The 23,816-nt window shown below is 34.2% G+C and overlaps 2 protein-coding genes across 3 annotated transcripts in view; one reads left to right on the top strand and one right to left on the bottom strand.

Moving 5' to 3' along the window:
* The window catches only part of LOC129269374 (tubulin-specific chaperone D-like), a 41,463-nt gene that overhangs the window by 4,542 nt on the left and 13,105 nt on the right, over positions 1-23,816 (bottom strand). For both annotated transcript variants that reach the window (XR_010294885.1, XM_064105669.1), the window contains exons 16-33: positions 23,165-23,245; positions 21,835-21,908; positions 20,065-20,182; positions 19,364-19,424; positions 18,454-18,571; positions 17,802-17,948; positions 17,041-17,159; positions 16,290-16,384; positions 15,535-15,675; positions 14,962-15,045; positions 12,015-12,173; positions 5,793-5,931; positions 4,759-4,877; positions 4,222-4,299; positions 2,852-2,941; positions 1,350-1,437; positions 815-924; positions 39-117 (exon numbers count right to left, since the gene is read on the bottom strand). Coding sequence is in view for 1 of the 2 variants with exons in the window: in XM_064105669.1 (XP_063961739.1) it covers positions 39-117; positions 815-924; positions 1,350-1,437; positions 2,852-2,941; positions 4,222-4,299; positions 4,759-4,877; positions 5,793-5,931; positions 12,015-12,173; positions 14,962-15,045; positions 15,535-15,675; positions 16,290-16,384; positions 17,041-17,159; positions 17,802-17,948; positions 18,454-18,571; positions 19,364-19,424; positions 20,065-20,182; positions 21,835-21,908; positions 23,165-23,245 (1,900 nt within the window). In the remaining variant the exon portion in view is untranslated. The remainder of the gene's footprint in view (positions 1-38; positions 118-814; positions 925-1,349; positions 1,438-2,851; positions 2,942-4,221; positions 4,300-4,758; positions 4,878-5,792; positions 5,932-12,014; positions 12,174-14,961; positions 15,046-15,534; positions 15,676-16,289; positions 16,385-17,040; positions 17,160-17,801; positions 17,949-18,453; positions 18,572-19,363; positions 19,425-20,064; positions 20,183-21,834; positions 21,909-23,164; positions 23,246-23,816) is intronic.
* Positions 9,360-11,932, top strand: LOC135155706 (uncharacterized). The gene is made up of 2 exons (XM_064105732.1): positions 9,360-10,082; positions 11,927-11,932. Exons 1-2 carry the CDS (start codon positions 9,360-9,362, stop codon positions 11,930-11,932), a joined length of 729 nt encoding a protein of 242 aa, XP_063961802.1.

Below are 23,816 nucleotides of genomic sequence, written 5' to 3'. Positions count from 1 at the left end.
TAAAATGTGGGTTTCCATGTAGAGAGTAAAGAACATACCTTTAGAACAGGCTGTGGTACTCCCAGCAGGTCACATACATGGTTTCTGATTGGTCTACAATTGGCCTGTGATTCTTGCCTGTGATGTGAGGGATAGACAATATAGAAAAGCTAAATTACGTACTGGAACATGGAAGACGTAACAAGCAAAACTGACAAATCAATAATATGCATCATTTATACAGCCCTTAATAAAGCAATGCTTTCTAAGCGCTGCATGCCATTAGCCTGGCTTAAGTACAGCTATTCTTATCAAGCATTCAAGGAGTTTCTTCCTACCAAGTACCCATTTACTACACCTCAGTGGAGAGTGGCAATTGTAGATAGACGTTTAGTGCTGCAGTGGGATTCAAACCCTGGACCTTGTGGTTCAATGTCCAGAGACTTATCCACTGAGCCACAACACCTAACGTCATAGACACCTTGATGAATAATAGACCACTCGGTGTATAATAAAGCTCTGGCTATTTCTGTCTGACAAAATGAATCAACAACTAAATCAGTGAGTTTGATGATTTGAATTTTGGACAAAGTTACTATATAAACTGCCAATCAGGATTTCTCCAAGAAAATAAAAATATCAACGTAAATTCAATGGCATCTTTAATTTAACCCATTTGAGTCTGTGCCCGCATATATGCAGGCTGAAGTCTAGAAAAACATGGGTTATACATTGTAACTTATAGCAAAATCATTCAGTCTTCAATGGATTAAAACCACATGCATTAGATTATCACTGTATCAATCCCACAATGTCCACCAGAGTTATAACTTACCAGTTTGTTTCCATGAGTATTGTCATGACCTCCTCTTGTTTCTCTTCATCCACAATGTCATCATATACCATCAATGTCTCATACAGTCTATTAGCAGTCGTTCCTCTTATCTGGGGATTTTAACAGATGTGTGTAATAATTTAATCAGGTCATTATGGGAAAAAATATCTTACTCTTGTTTTTCAAAAAGTAAAAATTTGTTTTAATCATGAAGTGTGAAATTAACAAATTTTATTTTCTTCTTCATGAGTTTACTATTCTCAAATAAAGGTATACAGGTATTCATAATACAGAAGATGTTGATCATTGTTGCGAAGAGATGAAGATGAGTAGAACTTAATCAATTGTCACACAAATTAGGAAAATGAGAGTTGTGATGTTTCAGCTGCGAACTACTTGCCTTCGTCAGGCAATGTACACTGATCGTCACTGCACATGCTGTAAAAGCGGCAATCAGCCCACATCATCTGATGAAGGCTAGTACATGTATATATTCAGTCTGTCTCCAACAGGTTAATGATGAATATGTTCTTACCTTTGGGTATTTATGACAGAGGAAAACCATGAGTTGAACTAGACTCTTCTTTCGAGGCTCACCAACAAACTGAATCATGCCACAGAATCTGAAATAAAATCACACTTTGCATTAATAGGGTATCAGAAGTCCATGATAAATGTACTAGGCATTTAGTTGCAAAGATAGCAAAGTAGAGATGAAAGCATTCCACAAGGCTCTGTCCTGGGCTCAAGATTGCCCATTTTTACTCAATGACATGTACAGTGTACTGCTTATTACTTAGGTACTTTAAAAGTCTTGCGTCATGTTTAGTGATGCCTTTCACCAAGATTCCTGGGAAGCATTTCATCAACACTTTCATCTGCCAAGTTGTCAGATCTGACAACTTACCTTGATTTTGATTGGCTGAGGAGCACTGTTACTATGGTAACTGTCGGATAAAATGGGACTTGTCGGATAAACTGTCCGACAAGTCCTTTCATGAAATGCTTCCCTTGCTCAGTGTAAATTCACATCCAATCCTCTAATCATAGATAAACAATGCGGAAGCGGATAAACCCCAGTGAAACCCTCATTAATGGGATTATTGCTATTAAAGATACCTAATGTACACATATGATTTAAAGAAACCGCATATTGGAAAGACAGCTGCCAAAATCTCACCCCCTCCCCATGCTACTGATGCTGAGTTTTCTCAGAAGCAATTCAATCAAACTGACTGAAAAAACTGTCAAGTTTCTTTGGTCTATATGAATCACATTATTTTCAATTATAAAGCTAAAAATGACAAATGATTTTAGTGATAGTTTGTTTTGGACATCTTTCAATCCTTATATATAGTGGAGATATTTAACCCTAACTAGGCCGGGCTTTTTGGGCTGTTCTGTGGCCGGGGGGGGGGGGGGGGGGGGGGGGGGGTGATTCAACCCCCCCCCTGAGATCTCGGCCGCCGATCGCGCGAGCGCCGCAAAAATTTGCAAGCTGGTAGTGTGTGATGTAATCTACAAGGCTGTATGGTAAAATTTTCCAAAATAATGAGATTTTATTTTATATGAATTAATTATGCTAATTTATGCATAAATCATACTTTTTGCTCTAATTCACTAAATAAAGCTCCTAGAATGCTAATTTTTGGTAAAAATATTCTTTGTAGCATTCTTAACAATTGCAATTTAAAAAAACTTCGGTTTGGAAATCAATTTCTTATGTATTTTATTGTTTTATGAATTTCTTATGTATTTCTTTGTTTTTCAACCTTTTGTTTTTCTTTGTTTTTTTCACCAGATTTATTGCACAACCTTTTTGAAGCATAATTATGCTAAAATCAATTGCTTTCAGCTGTTTAAAGTAAAAATAATGGTAAATTTGGTCTCAAAAGATGCGAGAGACTTAAAAGTATAAACTCTACGAGTGGCGCGGTCAAAAAATTTCGCGCGGCGGAATGATCGCAGAAAATGTTGAGGGGGGGTTGATTCACCCCCCCGGCCATTTTAGGGTTAATAATTGGTGAAGTAACTTACACTTCAATGCTTGTGAGAAGTTTTTGGGCATCACCTGTCTTGGCTACCTCCTTCTTAACCATTTGGAGTAGGTTCAGTGGGAATGGATGACTAGAAAACAAAATTGAGAGGACAATAAAGAGTGTGATTATAATGGTCATACATGAAATAATAATAATAATTATAATAATGGTAAATATGAAGATGTGTACATACTAATAATAGAAAATAATATATGAATTAAACTCATCACAATGATCGCAATTGTGACCATACATCTATCATTTGAATGGCTATATGAAAACAAGAGTGTCACTAAGGCGAGCACATAATACGCCCGCCTGTAACGCGGAAAATGGAGTTATTGGTCAAGCAAGAAAAGTGGAAGGTGGCGACTTCACCTTTGACCTTCTGTCCTCAAAATCAATATAATTGCTGGGATCTATGCTAGTATCATACACACCAAATTATATGAGCCTAGATAAAGTGCAAATTGAAGTTATCAAATTAACAAGGACTTCAGAAGGGTAAGATGAAAACATGTGACTGTGACCTTGATCTTTTGACCTCAAAATCAATAGGCTTCCTGGGATTCATACTAGTATCATACACACCAAATTACATGTATGTTAGCCTAGATTAAGTTAAATCGCGTTTACCAGGACTACAGAAGGGTAAGATGAAAATATGTCACTGTGACCTTGACCTTTGACCTTTTGACCTCAAAATCAATAGGCATCCAGGGATCCATGCTAATATCATACACATCAAATTATATGAGCCTAGGTTAAGTCAAAATAAAGTTATCGCGTGAACAAGGAAAAGTTAACGGACAGACAGACAGACAGACGCCAAGCGCAATACCATAATACGTCCCGTCTAGGACGGGTGCATAAAAAAGAACATTCACAACAAAAGTTAGAATGCTGCATAAATCCAGGAAGAAAGATGTAGCATTGTTGATCCTCATATTCTTTTGTTGTTCTGTCTTTACGCTTGGTAGGAAACCTGTTTGAAACTTGGTTTGGTGAATGTTTAATAAAGTGGATGGGAGCACTGGAAAAACATATACTGCCAGTAGATGACAGATGGCGCCCTTTAATAAGAAATGGTCTTTTTGGCCCACTTTTAACATCTCCACAAATGTACATATAGCATACACAGCAATCAATATCATGCTACATTTTTAGATCAAGATAGAATAAGTGGTATTCGCACAGAGTAAACAATGGACTTTGATAATTCATTGTCAGTAACAATATATGAGATAAAAGTTGTATGTACATTAAAATGTGTAAACACTGGGAATTAGTGATAGAGTAATATTAAAGGTACAGTGATTATACATGTAATATTATCTTGAAAGAGAAAATTAAAAAAGATTTTCTTACTCTGTGTCCTCTACAAAGGTTTCAAAGCACCCACTGGATAGAAGCAGGTTGATCATCTTCATTAATGGGACAGAAACTCTAAAAAGATATAATACAAACAAAATCAATAAGAAAAAATCTTCTGGAAAACCACTTAAATTAAAGGTTTGTTCTGACATGGCACAACACAGCTCATCAATCAAACTCTGCCAATTTTTTTTATTCAAAATGAGTGGGGATATACAGTGTCCACAAAAGATGCTGTAGAATCATTTTTTGGTCACAAGGTGACAAAAATCTAGACCGATCAGAATTTTTAAAAGTTATTCATATTTTCAGTGTTTATATACAAAACCCTGCAATTATCGAATATATACTTATTATTTCAGGGAAATTCAGAATTTACAAAAACAATCTTTACTGTATAAATTGGGGTGTTCATATGTAGATAACAGGGGGATTGAATGATTTAAAATAAATAACTTCCAATGATTTGAAAGGCATAATGCCAAGGATTTGAGCCTGACTTTAGACAATACTGTTTTTAAGTCCACTAACCTGTCAACTTTCTGATAGTCAGTGAAGATCTTTAAAAGGTTGTCAGTGAATCTTGTCAGGTCTTCGGCTGAGTTGCATGTCTTGATGAAAGAGAGTAGAGACTGGGCAGAGTGCTTGACCTAAATGAAATAAATAAAACAAAGATATTACATGTACATATGGATATAATTACTAATTGCTTTAATACAGGGTATGGGTGGTCAGTACATTATGCAGGGCTTAATTATTGCACATTAGTACATGCTTTGAAAGTGTATATGACTTTAAAGTTATTTTCAAAATCTATTATAATTTCCCAAGTTCACAAAATAGGAAGCAAAAAATGAAAACTGGTTGACAATTTAGAGGCCATCAGCGGCCAAAAGAAGACAGGGGACTATGCCCCCCCTCCCTTCACCTCCTACTAATATCTATATTAAACTCTGTTAATATTTGATTATGAACTTTGAAATTATGCATGTCAACATGCTTTTATTGATAACAAACTAATGATGCGATGTCCTGCAATCATGGCAATTTGCCAAATTTACTTGGAAATAAAACAGATGACAGATATCAGGGACAGAGTTTGTTTAGCTCAAGGATTCACCATAGTCATCTGAAATAATCCTTCCTGAAAAATGCATAGCTCTAGAATATTATCACAATCAATATCAGCTAAATTTCTAGTTAATCTATTCATGGACTATAATCACACAAAATGGAATTGAATTTTTTTCAACTTTTTTTTCCCCCATATTTCATTTATTTTCTAAATGGTTTTTAAAAGAATGTCCAATATTGACTGTTAATATTCAAATGTTTTGCAAGTTGCTCTGATTTGAAAGTTTTGGGGTTACAACTAAATTCACATTTTGAATCTATTTTTCAATTATTTCATCCTGTGTGAAAAAAAACTCATTGGGACTTTCCAGTAGCAATGTACTCCATCTACTTAGATATCAAAAGATACTAAAAAGAAATAACCCAATTAGAAATTTAAAACCACTATCACCAAGAACAAAAACTGATCTTAACATTCAAACATGTCTTACCAATGATTCTGTAAGGCCTCCTACGCTAACAGTCAAACCAAGTAGAACATGATATTGGAATGTTGGTAGTTTGAGAAGCTGAGTAACCTTGGCAAAACAGTCTGAAGGTGCTGCCCAGTTCAACTCTTTGATGTCTTCCCTTTATAACAAAATATTCAATTGGAAACTTGCACTTTTCAAGATGAATAATGATAAACTGTATATAATATTCAGGTTTCTGTTATGTAATTGTAACAATCAATTAGCAAAGTGGGCTTTTAAAAAAATAATTGTAAAAAAAATCTGAAATAGTACTTTACTATTGTCAACAGACCTTGCACATTCTGCTCCAACTCCAGATTTCAAACCATATTTTCTCCTACTACTGTGAATATCTCACTAAAATTCAACGATGAAACAAATGTGATATTGGTCGTAGATGATCATTTTTAACAAGTTAAATTAGCTTTGAAAAAGAAATGGCCTATTTGACTAAAAATCATTAGTTCAATCAGAAGGCCTCTTAAGAATACTTTAACTGAAACAAGCTTCTACCAATATATAGAGTCAGCTGATCATACTGCATCTATTTTTTTTAAATATATACTTTGTTCTAACAAAATATGCAATCACTCAAGGTTCAGGTTTACCAATTATTATATCATTATTATATTATTATTATATTATTATTATTATTCTATTTGTTATCAACGATATATCAGAAGGCCTTAATAATGCTGTATGTTCTATTAATGCTGATGATGTATTATCTATGTTACTGGCGATAATCTACAGAATGTTACTCTAAATGTACAAAATATGGTAAACACACTAGATAACTGGTATTAGAGAAATCGTCTTAAGATAAATGTTAGTAAAACGAAGACAATGTTAAATTCTACAAAGTCAAGAGAATGTCTTAATATCTATATTGATAATGAACTCATAGAGCAAGTTCATTCTATCACGCATTTGGGGATTATTATACATGAAAATTTAAAGCGGAATGATTATATATGACATTTATGCAAATCAACTGCTTACAAGATTTACTACCTTGGCAAATTAGCAAAATTTGTAAACAAAACTTTACTTAATACTTTATATCGTCTATACAACCATGTCTTGATTATGGTGTCTCAGTATGGGGAAACTGCCCTGACAAACTGAAATTACCTTTATTGAAACTAAAAAAAAGAGCGGCCTGTCATGTAACCGCTAACTATGACTAAAATACCAATTCAGGTCTCCACGTAATGAATAAACTTTCCTGGCAAACCATTGATGATCGCTGTGATTACTTTCTATCAACCCTTATGTACCAATGTGTTCACGGTCTTGCCCCAACCCGATTATGTAATGATATAGAAATGTACTTCGACAGGCATGGATTAAATACTCGTAATGCTTACTCCCTTATGTTGTACTACCGAAACTTAATATTCAACTCTTTTGCCAATTTTTTAAATATGCCAGTGCCAAAGTATGGAACAAATTACCCACAAATTTCCAAAATCCTCAATCCTTAGATGTATTTAAGTCTCTATACAAAAAATCTAAAATGTAATATATCATAATCATCCCATCCCTGAACTCATATTATTTCAGTAATTTACATCACAATTATTATCTGTCGATCATTATTCACAACTTTCAGCCCCTACATTTTTTTGCAATTGTTTATATACTGTAGTTGATAAGGTTATACGTATACCTATCATTCTTATTCATGTAGGCCTTTCTATTTTTTTTACCATTAACAATAAGATGATCAATAGTGTTTCCATGTTTTTGCATTACGTTGATATTTTTATGTCTTACCCTGTTTTTCGATATATTCCTATTATTATATGCCTATTATTGTAATTACCATTTTATTATGTTTTTTATACACCAGGACCAAGATGCAAAACAGTAATTTTATCTCTGATCTTGTGAACCTGTTTAAATATGTGTGATTAATTAAATAAATAAATAAATTATTATCTATACGTGTCATAACATGTTTCTGTGAAAAGTGTCTACCATTGTAAAGTCAACCTATCATATCTTCAAGTATTTGTAACATGTACTTTTGTTCAAAAAAAACATGCAATAACTCCAGGTTCCCATTTACCAATAAGTAAATGATTAATGATTATGTCTACCGGTGCCTTGAGCATCTCCAGTAAAATTGGCCAGTGGAGTCATGCTAGGAAACATAATCAAACTTGACTTGAAACCACACACATGGATTGTCTCAGTCATCATTGAAACCAATGGACAGCTATAAATGTATGCATCTATGTTTCAAGATCACATTTTCTTGACCTGTAATTAAGTGAGGATGATGTGAAGTTGAAACTCACCATTATTCTTATTTCTTAAACTGAGCAAGAGACTATCCAAAGAACCCACAACCATAATTGACGATAACTTTGGCTTGGAAGGGCATTCACTACAGCTAGCATTGCACAATACTTTCACTGCCATCAGTTGATATATCATAGAGATGACAGAGTAAGTGCAGCTTAATTCTTCATTTATTCTTACATGAACCTCATCTCTTGAACAAGGTTATCAATGTTGATTTTTTTTTTTGATGTTTCACCTGAGCAAAACTTTCATGACTTACATGTATAACTTAATAAACAGCATGTGTCAGATATACCCTATATCACTGTGAATGAATGAATACTGTCATTTGCTAATTTTTGGTATGAATATTCTTTACAGCATTCCTAACAATTCTGGTATCAAAATAGATTTCATAAATTTTTATTTTTTATTTTTTTCTTACGCATTTCTTTATTTAGTTCTTTTATTTTTATTGTTTTTTCAACCAATTCGTCAGTGGCATAATTTGGTCATAAATGGCATCAAATTAAATGGCTGTTGTCAATAAAAGCAAGAATAATCAGTCACTTATGAATTTTAACTTAAATCACATTTGTATTTATTTGTATATGAAAAACAATTTTGAACAATTTTGGGTCTGACATGCAATGTTGCATAATTTTGTGACTGCATTCCTGGTTGTCACAAATTTTGTCTCAAAAGTTGCGCGAAGATTGAAAGTAAAAGTCAGTGAGGTACAAAAAAAAATCTGAATTGCTCTTTAATAATTCACAGTATTTTTTTCATAAAACACTTCCTTTCCAGGGATTATCTGCAACATTCTGGTCTGGCAAAGGAATCTCTTAAGCTGAATTGAAGCATTCAAAGAACCAGGATGTAACTCCAGTTGATGGCACAGTATGAGTAGTAAACCAAGTCAACCCTCAACATCTGCGGACATCAAGACACATATCTTAGGAAAGAAACACTTTCATCTCATAAGCTACTAAAAAAAAAACTGCATCCCAACCAGACAAAAATATTTCAAGCAGGTCAGACCAACTGACGTTTTGATCTTCATATACTGTTACATACGTTTTACTACGATTTAAATTATTTTGTGTGTAAACCACTGTATTTCAATTTGTTACATGTTATTTCAATCTCACATTTCAGTAATCTATATTCTACATGTACATGAATATTTTGTGATTTTTAATTAAAGATTACAATCTTTATCTTTAAGTCTGAATTATTATACTAACAAACACAATGGAAAAAATCATTATTTTGATCACTTTACTAATTGCCCATGTATATGAATCTGAAGGAATATCTTTAATGCAAGGTCAAGAAATCAACTTGATTTTCCCGTATCCATGTGATAGTTCAGAAGTCACATTACAGCAATCTAACAGATGGCCATTTTATATTTCAACACATGGCTCATCACTGTCTTTGCCAGATAGTCAGGTTCAAAGATTTAAGGTTAAGAATATAATTAACAATGGAGGCTGCTCTCTGGATCTTACAATAAGGGATCTCTTGAGAGGTGATCAAGGGAGATACATATTGTTTGTATACAAGGATGGTAACATACTGCGTGATGATACACATAAAGTATGGCTTCAGGTAGACTTTCCTCCTGGTAATGCCTCATGTGTTGTAGGTTATGAAAAGGGTAGAGATTGGGTAGAGGTAGACTGTACAGCGAATGCTGGAAGTCTACCAGGGAAGATTGAATGCTATCAAGATGGTCTATGGATGCCTCCCTTGACTGACCCTGTGGAAATTGGCTCTTTAGTAATACAGACCTTTCTAATACGAAAATCACAGCCAGTATTTTGTTGTTCATCTGCTTTGAAAGTATATAAATCAAGCTGTGAATGTGACGATACTGTCTTGTTTGAAGAAGAATCCAGTAACAAAGACCCATGTCATACCACCACAACACAAACTATATCAACAGATTCTGTCTATAGAAGTACAGATGTGGTAGAGATTACAACGTCTACAACCTACCAATTATTGACATCCACTATTGCAATGAAAGGTACAGGAAATAATATAGTGTACATAATTTTATCTAGTTTCATAATAATTCTGTCCATAATAATAATAATAATAGTTCATGTGAATTATGAACTGTGGCTGAGCCATAAATCATAGATACATTGTATGATACACCAAAAGAGTTTGATGGTGATAATGCTGAAGAATTTGTTATGGAGAGACTGAATCCAAATCATTGCCATCAATCCCTCAATCTGCTGAAATCTCTCAAGAATTGAATACATTGGATACATTCAGATGGTGAAAATAATTCATAATATGATGAAATATGAAGTTCCGGTACACATCTTCTCTTTAAATTCATACAAAGTCAAATGACAATGTTATTGTTTAAGATATCTGATCAAGTAAGTGCGTGACAAATGCAGATTGGTATACTATTATTACTTATTTCAGCATTAAATGATTTATTTTTGTTACCAAAATTCTAAGATTCAGCAGATTATACATAACAGCTGTGAATTCTTTGCAATGTCTTGAAGACAATTTAAGGTGAAAATGATATTTGAAGATGAAAAAATAACAACATTACAAAGAAGACAAATCCCCCACTTCAAAGTTATAAATTATTTCATAAGGAGTGCTACTCACTTTTTAATGAGGTAAAAAAAATGTTAAAGGGTAAATTTTATAATCAAACAGCATTAAAAATTTAATTGATGGAAAATGCTGAAAATCCTTTCATATCCATTGTTCTCTTTTCTTACAAATGAAACCAGTTTTCTTACTTCAGAATCAGACAATGTCTCTATCTTGAATAGTGGAACCCAGCTGTGTAATATGAGGCAGGGAGTTGGCCAAGTCACATTTGACTCTAAAGCAACGATCTCAATGACAATACGCTGTTGGATTGCCTTGCAAATAATGCATAATTTATCTCATTCAAAGTATGTGTAATTTCAGGACATGCTCTTGTTAGATAAGACCTCTAAATTATACTGACTTTAAGGCGTGAGATGCAGACAAAAAAAACATAGGCAAATATTTATTTTAAAGCAAGCTGACACAGTAGAAAATTTGAAGAGTCTATATTGGAAACAACAATTCTTCCAAACTTTAAATTATATATCTGATCAAAGCAGGTCTTTGTCATCCCTCTTGCCTGAGGTTTTTCTTTTCCTTCTTCTAAGCCAAATATTATTGTCATTTTGATCATTCAAAATAAATCAACATATCATGGATAGAGGAAGAAGAAATAATATATTTTCAAACAGGGTTATTTGTTTCAATGAATTAATAGAAAGAGGCATATCCAACTTATTCAAATTTCATTTTTGTGCACATTTTTGTATCATAATATTGTATTTCACACACACATTGTTAGTTGGTTTTTTTTTTACAAAGAAAAGTTAAAATGTAAAAACCTTGCAGTATATATGTTCCGAGCATGTTTTGATGAACACATTTTGTAAATATCACATCTATATATTATGTGTTAAAGAGAGGCAGTGGGCCTATTCATATTTTGTAAATATTCTTGGATGTTATATGTTTTAATATGATATCAGGAATATCATTATGCGCTTCTCTCATATATGTTATAATTGCAAACCTGCAGTCAACTTTAATACTAACAATACAATGACAAAATTTTGTTTGTGAAATGTTTAATGTACTGATATTAGGAATATCACAAAGTTTTCTCAATATCTCATGTACTGTAATTCATATGACATGATATGATGTGATTTCTTTCTAAAAAAAGGAAAGAACATTATTATAACATGTAAAATTACCATTATCATATTATTCTTGTATAATTTTAGAATTGACTGCTCAACATATGAGATTTAAAATAAATTTTAAAAAATTCAATTCAATATATTGTAAGAAAAAAAATGTCAGTGCACTTGCTTTGGAAAAATCTTGGTGAGTTCATCTCTATATGGTATGTGTGGAATGATAGGATCAGATTGATGAAGGAGACCTAGGAAAGCTTCTCCTGCACAGAGCCTGGTCCTGTCAATCTTCTCTGAAGCTTGCTGGGTCAGGCACTGGACTATCTTACAGATTCTGGTACAAGAGATATGGGTAGAGAGACAGGGGTGGGGGACAGGAAGATAGGAATTGACACAGAGGCAAGTAGGGTAACAGAGAGAGAGAGAGAGGGGGGAGGGGCATGCAGAGAAATAGAATAGGAGTGACATTTGCACACGAGAGAATAGGAGGTGGAACAAGAGAATGAGAGAGAGAGAGAAAAAGTACAAAAAAGAGTAAAATGAGGAAAATAGACAGGAGAAAAAAGGGTTAGATTGAGCAAATGGCAAGAAAACAAAGAGTCAGTCAGACAGATACAAATATAGAGAGAAAATAAGTGGAAGAGAATAGAAAGGAGAAAGGGCAGAAGTAACAAATACAGACGATAAAAAGGGAGTCATATGATAGAGAATAAACATGCAAGAAAGTAATAAAAGATGGAAAATATGAGAGTCAGAGATAGACAACATTAAAGAGAGAGAAAAGAGAAAAAAAATCAAAAATCAAAAAATCAATTTCTTGTGAAAATAAATGATCTTAATTCTTGATACTTCCCTTAAAGATGAAGTCAGAAATTAAATATAAAATATTCTAACAAATCTATCTATAAGTTTCAAATTCTCAATTTGTAAAAAATATTCTCCTTCACTTTTCATTTGCAATTTTCCTAGTACTAATTTCAAATTTTACATTTTACAATTAGAAATAGTTCTTATCAACACAAAATCAACCTCCACCAATGCAGGAAATCCTTAATGCAATATGGAATATTCCTATTAACTATATACAAAAGCTCTTGATTATAGGTTAATTCACACTAGCCAATACCTTCAGGGGAAAAAATTATGCATACATGAACAAAGAAATCAATGATATTTAGCCTAGGTGAATTTGATAATGCAGAGTTCAACATGTTAAGATATATATCTTTAAAGGAGAATGAAACCCTTGAAACCAGCTAAATCCATATCAAAGAGAACAAGTGGAACGCCTCTGGCAGTCTCGCCTGCATTACGCGATTTAATATAGCAGCAGTGCTAACTTTGAAAACTACTATAAAATAATAATTCACAAAAACACCATTCATATAATGACATAATACCACATTCATTGACCATAGATGACATTTGAAAGGTGACTTAAGACTTGTCAACTACACCCATGTCCACATTTCATTCACTCTATCCATAAACTTTCAAAGTTATGATGGCAATTCAACATTTACCCCAACACGGCCAAAGTTCATTGACCTTAAATGACCTTTGACCATGGTCATGTGACCTGAAACTCGTACAGGATGTTCAGTGATACTCGATCACTCTTATGTCCAAGTTTTATGAACTAGATCCATAAACCTTCTGAGTTAGGATGGTAATTTAACAAAGACCCCCAACACGGCCAAAGTTCATTGACCTTAAATGACCATTGACCATGGTCATGTGACCTGAAACTCGCACAGGATATTCAGTGGTACTTGATTAACCTAATGTCCAAGTTTCATGAACTAGATCCATAAATTTTCAAAGTTATGAAGGTAATTCAACAAATACCCCCAACTTGGCCAAAGTTCATTGACCCTAAATGACCTTTGACCTTGGTCATGTGACCTGAAACTCAGGAAGGATGTTCACTAATACTTGATTAACCTTATGTCCAAGTTTCATGAACTAGATCCATAAATTTTCAAAGTTATGATAGTAATTCAACAAATACCCCCAACTTGACCAAAGTTCATTGACCCTAAATGACCTTTGACCTTGGTCATGTGACCTGAAACTCGAGCAGGATGTTCACTAATACTTGATTAACCTTATGCACAAGTTTCATGAACTAGGTCCATATACTTTCTAAGTTATGATGTCATTTCAAAAACTTAACCTTCGGTTAAGATTTTGAAAATAATTCTCCCAACATGGTCTAAGTTCATTGACCCTAAATGACCTTTGACCTTAGTCATGTGACCTGAAACTCAGGCAGGATGTTCAGTAATACTTGATTAACCTTATGTCCAAGTTTCATGAACTAGGTCCATATACTTTGTAAGTTATGATGTCATTTCAAAAACTTAACCTTAGGTTAAGATTTGATGTTGACGCCGCCGCCACCGCCGTCGGAAAAGCGGCCCCTATAGTCTCGCTCTGCTATGCAGGCGAGACAAAAATCAAAGAAACATATTGTTGAAAGTTTGAGGAAGATTGAATGAATAATAAAAAAGTTATGAGCATTTGAATATTGAGATCACTAATGCCATGTAGATCCTCCCATTGGCAATGCGACCAAAATCTGTGATGTCACACACGTACAACTCCCTCATTACTTTAGTACTTATTTCACTTATATTCTCACTTTTATAGAGTCTATCACAAGTTGAGGTGTTCTCTTTATGAGAGGACAAGTACAGAGGTTTCACAACATTATATCATTGATGAATCGTTTGTCATATGATTAGAATGAGCAAAAAGAGATGTTTTGGGGTATATTTTCAGTGTCCAAAAGGGGAGAGTTGTTCATCTGTGACATCATAGATCTTGGTCGCATTGCCAATGGGAGGATCTCCATAGCATTAGTGATCTCGACATTCAAATGCTCATAACTCTTCTATTGCTAGTACTATTTTACTCAAACTTTTGTTGATCTTATTCTTTGATTTTTCTGCTTTCACAATTTAAGCTAACTTGCTCCAAGAGTTTCATTCTCCTTTAATGATGAAATTCTACAAAAAATAAAATTTAAACTATGTAACTGATTAAAGGGAAATTTACTATTCTTAATACATCTAGGAGAGGTCTCAAACTCAAATTGTTTTTTTATCATGATGACTTACATGTCAGGAGTGAGCATGGATGGTTGAGTCTTTGCCAGAAGGCTGGTGACATCATAAAGACTTTTCATCCCTGCCTCCCGAACCCTGGTCATATCAACATAAAAAGAGTGTGACTATTCATATCACTGCATTTATCATACTCTGAAAGGGGATAATATAATTTTTACAGCTTCGCAGATATTAAGAAGTACAATATAAATGTAGTAATACAATTTTTTAAATGTACATATTCACAATTTCACCACAAACAGCAAGAAAGACTACATTCCTTTTTTATCATTTAAAAATCCAAACAGTTTTGGATTTTGTTAAGGACAAGCAATCGAAACATAAATACCTAGAGACACATTACAGTAAATTTAAAATTCTAAATCATTGTGGCAAAAAAACATATGTGTGGTGACTAAAGCATCTATAAGTCATACTTCTACATCCCAAATAGCATCAAAGCCATAATCAAATTTAAAATTTAATACATGCATGTATCAGCTTGTTCACCAAAACTGTTTGTATATATACAGCAGTTGTAGAGAAGGTCCAAAACATTTGTAGATAATGAAGAACATTACTTACCATGCACCCACATCACCCCTGCTGTCAGTGGTATAGTCCTTCAAAGACCGCAGTAAACAATTATATACTGATGACAGGTTGGACTCACACACTACTTCATGGGGGTTTCCAGATGGATCTATATCGACTGTTGCACATAATCTGAGAAATAATCAATTCACTTATGAGCACGCAGCAATTCAATTTAATTCAATTTATTTCATTCAAAATTAAAAACAGTTACAAGGTAAAAATATATATACAATAAAACAGAATGTGGAGACAGCTTGGAAGAACATTGAAGTCTTATGAAATGCTGCCACCAACAAGTTAACATATTGTGGAAAATACAATATTCATAAACAAATGCTTTCCATACTTTTCAATGGTGCACAGAAATAATTTTCAACTCAATCTAAAAATACAAAGTGCATTTCAAGTGTGTGATAAAAACAATGGAAAATTATGACATAGACCCACCCTGTCAAATAAAACATTGCAGCAAGAGAGTAGTTTTGGTACAGAATCATATGTAGAAGCTCTCGTTTTTATACAATTGTTCATGTGTATGTGTTATGCAAGAAACTTGGACTGTGAGATACATGTATAACCAGTTATAACCTAACAAATAAAAATCATACAATTACTGTGAAATTCCATTTAAAAGCTCATACTCTGAATAAAATTTGTAAATTCATGAATAATGAATGTCAACAACAAAGAGCAAGATTGAAAATTTGCAGGGATAAGAAGCAAAGTATACTGGAGGAGCTTACTTGGCGATTGAACGAATAGCATCTCTCCTAGACTCAGCATGGATAGCATCCTCATCTTTGGTTGAGATACTTGATTTGATGAGACCTTCAAGGATCTAAGGACAAGTGAAGGACAATACAAGGTCATGGACAATACTCTAAGAAGATCTAAAACACAATACATAGTATACATGTAATTAAGGATCCAACACTCTATCACAGCCTCTCTAAATATCTTAATCCAAAGTAAATGACAATACGAAGTAAAATCTGATGAATATACATGTAGAAATGTTGTAAAGAAGCATATTTCCCAGCAACAAAGCATTGGTAGATGAATGTCTTTTAAATATGATTTCAGCAAGCAATTTGATGAAATTGTTTGTGTGTCAAATTAAAAAAAAAAATTCATTATCAACATGTGATTTGTGATTGCCACCAAAAGAATAAGATTAAAGGCTTTAGGATTTTATTTGAACACTAAATGAAATGGGAGGTACTATCTCCAAATTGGCAAAACACCCTTATCAGATTCTCCTTTCCTTTAAAAAGGACTATAATAACACATTCTTGCAAACTAGTCTGACTAGAGCACTTTCCAATATAAATAAAATTCCTTCCCATAATTCTTTCTCCTACTTAACTTTGTCCGCGGGGATTATTTAGGTGTTATTGAGAAGGAAAATTAGTATTTTCCATGCCATGAGCCACAATTTGGAGTTGACACTCCTAGCCCACACCATACAAAGTATTTGTAGTCATATCTATGTACCTGATGAAGCTTTCCTTTGACCATGAATCTAGGGAGTTCACCAAGGACCAAGGCAGCTCCCATTCTACCCATCTCATTGGGATCCTCCAATCCCTTGATGTACAGGTCTATTACTTTATCTGGAAGAAAAACAAGAGAACACGTTCTGATACTGTATATTGTTATCCCTAATTCAGATGAAAATTGATCAAAGACCACTTAAAAATCTGAAGTCAAACATCATAATATATTAGTAATTGGAAGAGGGGGGGAAATATTATACACCAAACTATTTATGATTCCTCCCACTCATCTGATAATGAAAGTAAAATCTGACCAACTACAGATTGTTTGTAAAGAGAGTTGAAAAATGAAAAAAAAAAAGGGGAGAAAGAAGATTTAGTAAAGGAGATAACATATCAAGTTTGACAATTGTACATGTACATCTGTGCATTGTATTCTCTCAGGAAGCACAAAATTGCAATTGATGATAACTTTGCCATTGATTGTAACGACCATAGAATACCTGGACCCTGCTGGATACAAGTTATTATAACTCTGCAACTCAATGGTAAGTACAATGCTAATGATACCGAACAGCCAATCAAAAAGCTAATCAAAAGAATTCCATGAAAGTTTCCATTTGATGGCAAAATTACCACAATAGTAAACCTTATGCACCAGGACCTTGATCTTGGTTCATAAGCATGGTAGCTACCACTAATAAAATAATAACAAATGAAAGTTATTAGTGTGCAATTGTGTAAAGAATATGCAGTTACCTTGTATACCAGGCAAGGCATGGCCATTGGTATCTTGATAGAACTCCTGACATAGCATCCTTTCTGCTCCTACTGATTTACTGTGAATATCTCTCTCTGTCCTCTGCAACCTTATGATGTTATCATCTAGTAATGTCTGCCACTGGTCTGGATTTTAACAAAATAATGAGCAAATAAAATACTATGAAATACCAAAGAAAATGTGAAATGTGATTCAACTTCATTTTAAAGATACTTTTAATATGGACATGAAACGAAAAAGAAAAAAAAAGAGAACCAAAAAAAAAAATTGAACTTGTTTCAGCCTTTTCATGTTATTTGGAATGTGTGTCTTATCTATGAAATCAATAAACAATTATAAAATAAACAATATAACTGTGCATATAACACCTAGAGGGTTGGGGTTTACATGTAGATATGTGATATAATTTTTGGTTCAGAGTGTATGATTAAGGGATAGGTGTAGGCCTGAGTCGAGTGGGTCTACCAGTGCCCAACCGATGCTACCTGTCGCTCTTGGAAGTTCCCTGCACACAGGCAGACTACTGAAAACAAGAAATAGTGTTAAAGAATCGTACCCCACACTTGACAGATGATTCAAAACATTCACACGTGAAGAGGGAAAGGGGAATTCCCTGACCGTGTAACTTACCAATGATGTCATCTCCATGGAATGGTAGCTTTGAGAGGGAGAGTTTACCGATGAGGGTACAGACAGCTGGACGGAGGATCTCACCTGTCATCCCTCTGAACATCCTTCCTTCCTCCATCTACAGTAAGGTAAAGAGGTAGAGAGAATTTAGGATCACAATGGGTGATTTCACGTTCCATGTTGACACCTGATGTTCTTGTTTGGTATATGTTTACACCAGCCATAACACTGAACTACTGACTTGAATAGGTGTTTGGCTATTACTGCAAATGGTAATTTCAAGTCTGGTGTTGACAGCAGGTGTTACACCAGCCACAGCACCAAACTTTAAATGAGGCTCTTGCTGGAACTGATGTCACCAGGTGTTGAGCCATTAATCACACGATTGGTACATTTTGGGGAAACCCAAATTTGTTGCTGGAGCTGGTTAGACAGTCTAATTAATGCCTTTGATACTCATCATAACAAAACCAACCTGACTTAAAATCATCCAAACAACCTGACTTGAAATCATCCAATGTGCTTTCTAGATAAATTTGTAATAATATCAATATTTCTTTCAGCATAAGTTATTGCTATTACTTATCTGAATCAATTTATTTTATGATTTTCAGAGTCATAATAATGTTGTGGACAATTTTGGCAAAGGGGCTGGAGTGTTAAGTTGATGTATATGTGCAATTTGTATACAATTGTTGTTATGCCTACTATATTCTGTGGATTGTGTTACAGTATGCATGAGTAATTCCAATCTTTAACAGCATCCACCATTCTAATTCTCTCTGATTTGACATGTTTGCCTTAAAAAGACCACACAAGCTAAATATAAACAATTGAAAAAAAAGGCACTGGCTGAATTCATACATTGGCACATCAAGAATAAAAAATAAATAAGGGGAATATAGATTACCTTTCTTGTGATGGCTTTTAATCCTTCCACACTTGAAGAACCTATGACATCAACTAATGATCTGAAGGGGAAGGGGAAAAGAAAAATTTGGGTAAAAATTAGTTTTTTATTGTTCTAAGGAATTGGCTATTGACTACACAGCTGAGATCAATCCCGCAATAAACATCGGTTTTAATCAGTCAAGACGAACATTCATGACGAACATTCTTATTCAGACTGTTTTACATAATTATACCTACATTAAGTATACAGCTCAGCCACAGCTTAAAGTGAACTATGTAGTCGTGATTAAAGGTTTGTGAACCTCACAACAAAATGCACTCCTATATGCTGAGTATTGAATCAAGACAACAATACTACAGTGTTCAAAGAGCCCAGAGAAATAAACTTTCTTGAATGTAATATTTTATCACCTAACTAAACAATCAAAATATCTAAACAATGGCAGAACTTGAGCACTTTAAATATTTTCATATTCTGGTGGGGTTCACTAACTTAAGAACACCACTGTATCATCCTGATCATTGAAATCAATTATGATTTTATTCACCTTAGGCAGAGATAAGGCAACTTCTACCTTCTCTCTTTCAACATGTCCAAAGAGGTTTTGTGCCGATTCAGCCACGGCTTTAAATGAACCAAATATCATCCCAATCATCATTCAATTCAAAAGTGATTACACTCAACTAAAGACAACCTACTTTGATTCTCTTTCAGAGTATTCATAGAGGGCGTGTGTCAATTCAGCTACAGCTAGAAGCGAACCATGTCTAGTATTGAGATCAATACCAGTAGTCTTGGGTATCAGGTCAGGTAATACTGTCATAAAGAAAAGATGGTATATCATGAAAGCATTTCAAAGGTATGAGAGGGGATTAACATCCTTAACCCTAATTCTCCCGGGGGGGGGGGCCATTATGGCCCCCCCCTCGACAATTTTCGCAATATATCTGCTGCGCAAAATTTTTTGACCTCGCCGCTCACTGACTTTTTACTTTCAAGTCTCGCGCAAATTTTGAGACCAAATTTGTGATGCCCAGGTACGCGGTTACGACATTACACAACATTATGTAAGTGCATGTCAGACCAAAAATTGCTCATAAACGTGATTTCATGTACAAATCCAATGCAAATTGTGTATTTGGCCAAAATTCATAAATGTATCATTATTTCTACTTTTAATGATTAAAATTAATTAATTTTGTCTTGTTTATGATTAGAATTAAGTCTGAAACGATTTCCATCGAAAAAACAATAAAAAACAAAAAGTAAAAAACCAAAGAAATACATAAGAAATTAAAAAAACAATAAAATACATAAGAGCTCGGTCTTGGTACCAGAATTTTTTCATTCACAATTGTTAGGAATGCTATAAAGAATATTTTCACCAAAAAAAAGCATTCTAGGAGCTTTATTTAGTGAATCAGAGCAAAAAGTATGATTTCATGAATAAATTAGCATAATTAATTCATATAAAATGAAAATATATGAATTCAGTGAAATTTACCAATGCAACTGCGTAGATTACGTCATTCTCTACCATCATGCAAATTTTCGTTGTGATCGCGCAATCCACGGCTGAGATCTTAAGGGGGGGCCATAATGCCCCCCCCCCCCCCCCCGGAATGACAAGAATCAAAATACCCCGGGAGATTGAGGGTTAATATATGCTAGAATCACCAAGGATGCCGACAAGGTCAGATTTTGGGGTCTTGAGCTTGGACATTGGCTGAGTCAAGTATATGAAGTCTACAGGAGGAGTCTTTTTCTACAGTGGGCTTGTCATCCATAACGCTTGGCCTGAACTGCATCTCTGACAACCAGACATTGCTATTTAAATAATAGGTTACCCCTGAAGTATATGAAATTACGTAAGTCAATTCACCATGAAGTTTATGACCACTGATCAGTAATTTTAAGACTTATTAATTAACTTGATGCTCTTGTTCTTGAACTTTTCATAAAATGAACCTCAAAACCATTATGAAGTAAAATATTGACCTATAATTGCACAAAGATAATAATCAATAAGCCTCAAAGTTTGCGACTAAAGCTGACCATTGAACAAATGAATTATAAAAGTGGCAATCAATAGCCACAAAATTCACAGCAAATATACCTCCTATTGAGTCTTTTTTTATAGATACATCACAAAATAATCAATATATTACTTTCACAAATGGGTTGTATATCAGGAATACTTGTCAAAAAATGTTTGCACCATAATCTGTGTAATATTATGTAGTGCATCACTGTGATAAGGGTGATAATTTCATGGGTAATTCCCAGTATAAGTGCTCACCCAGCCTGACATTAATAACACTGTTGTGACACTCATGGTGAAAGCTCAGAAACAGAGGTCTTAGATACAAGTCAGGGAAATTATTTGTGACGAAAATCAATTCCTAACAGATAACAAATAACGAGTATAACTTATCACTGATTTTTACTGATCAGGTATTGATACTAACCTGTTTTTGCCATGTATTCAGGAGCTTTCTTGGTAAGTACATGTAAAGCATGTGATGTCAGTTCACGTATTGCACTGAATGGTAAAATTAGAAATGTGTCAGGAAAAAGAAAGGGAGAAATTGGTAATATTGGTATTATGGAGAAAACAGTTAATATGAAAGATGTTCAGTGATCCTGAGCTGAATATGGTCCCATTTTTAAATCCTTCTTTTGATTGTATTCTTTCACATGGTGGGCAATTCAACTTGAAAGGTAGTGCTGGTGTTGGGGCCATGATTCGCACCAGTCATAACACAAAAACTTTGAAGGAGTCTGGTGCTAAGATTAACATCACTCTATGTAGAGTTATCAAAAGTGTAGTAGGTATGAATGTTTGAAAATCCAAAGTTGATGTAAGAGTAAATATCAGCAATTTGATTTCAGCACTAACACCAACACCACATTTGAAACCATGTAATACTCAAATTAAAAATCCAGCATTAGAACTAGGTTCAGCAGCCATGTATTTCACACCCTCACTAATACCAACTTTACACTTAAAAATCACACACTATTGAAATAACACATTCAGAGCCGAAACAAGGTTTAGCAGCCTGAATCGTACACTGACACTCTATACCAACACTAACATCCATCAACATTTCACTTGAAATCACACAATGTTGAAATAACACATTCAGAGCTGAAACAAGGTTTAGCAGCCTGATTCATACACTGACACTCTATACCAACACTAACACCAACATTACACTTGAAATCACAAATAATCAAATGACACGTTCAGTGTTGGAACTAGGTGTTATCCATCCACTTAACACCATGATCTCATAGAGTGTAAACTCACCCATCCCAGTGCCCAACCTTGACTTGATAAAGGTAATCAATGAGAGGCCACTCTATACCAACACTAAAAACATTACACTTGAATTAATAATAATAAATAATAATTGGCATTTATATAGCACTTTATCAATCTACGACTGTTCAAAGCGCTTCACAATTATTATTACCCGGTCACTGGATTCATAGCATTTCAAGCAGCCTGTTAGGCGCAAACTTGCTAAACCAACCACAATGACGGTTGTTTCCTACCGGTACCCAATTAGCACCTGGGTGAGAGTGGCAATGTGTGGATTGACGCCTTGCCAAAGGGCGCTAGGCCATGGTGGGATTCGAACACACGACCCTCTGATTACAAGGCGAGAGTCAGAACCGCTACACCACGGCGCTTCCACTCATACAATAATCAAATGACACATTCAGTGTTAGAACTAGGTGTAGTAGACTGATCCATGCACTTAACACCATGATCATAGAGTGTAAACTCACCCATCCCAGTGCCCAACCTTGACTTGATAAAGGTGATCAATGAGAGGCAAGGTGTATTCTTCAAAATCTGCTAGGTAGGAACTGAAAGAAAAAATATAGAATGGGAATTATAATCTCATTGCCAAATGCAACCACTTGCATTTTCTATGAGATTTATATGGTAGACATATGCAACATATGTACAACCAGGTTGAAGATGATTTTTTTCTCTCTCTTATTCATAAAATTAGTTAAACATACATGACAGCATTTCAAATAATGCTACTGAGCCATCTATATTTCCATGAAGGATCATCATATTCTAACAAATCTGTACTTATTTTGCTTAAATTCATTTTGACAGAGAAATCACAAGCTCTTCTAATGCATATCTCCATGCATGTTTGAGCTAATCGGTATTAAAATAGATAAGAAATTAATTATTTTTTTAGTGTTTCAAAAGGGTATGACTGAAATTGAATTGAAATTGAATGCAAATCAAAGGACATACCCTTGATTAACCCTTAACAAGCAGACACATTTTTGTGAAACTGTATGTATTATCTATGCAATTGTAATAATTCAGTTTCTCTTGATGATGGTACGAGCTTTACAAAACAACAATGCTTTTTGTTTTGTGTGTCGATTAATTTCCTGTCAATTACACCAGACA

This window comes from Lytechinus pictus, chromosome 10 (genome assembly GCF_037042905.1).
Source record: "Lytechinus pictus isolate F3 Inbred chromosome 10, Lp3.0, whole genome shotgun sequence".
NCBI lineage: Eukaryota > Metazoa > Echinodermata > Echinoidea > Temnopleuroida > Toxopneustidae > Lytechinus > Lytechinus pictus.
The sequence above is the reverse complement of the archived record's forward strand: the minus strand, read 5'-3'. Positions and strand labels throughout refer to the sequence as shown.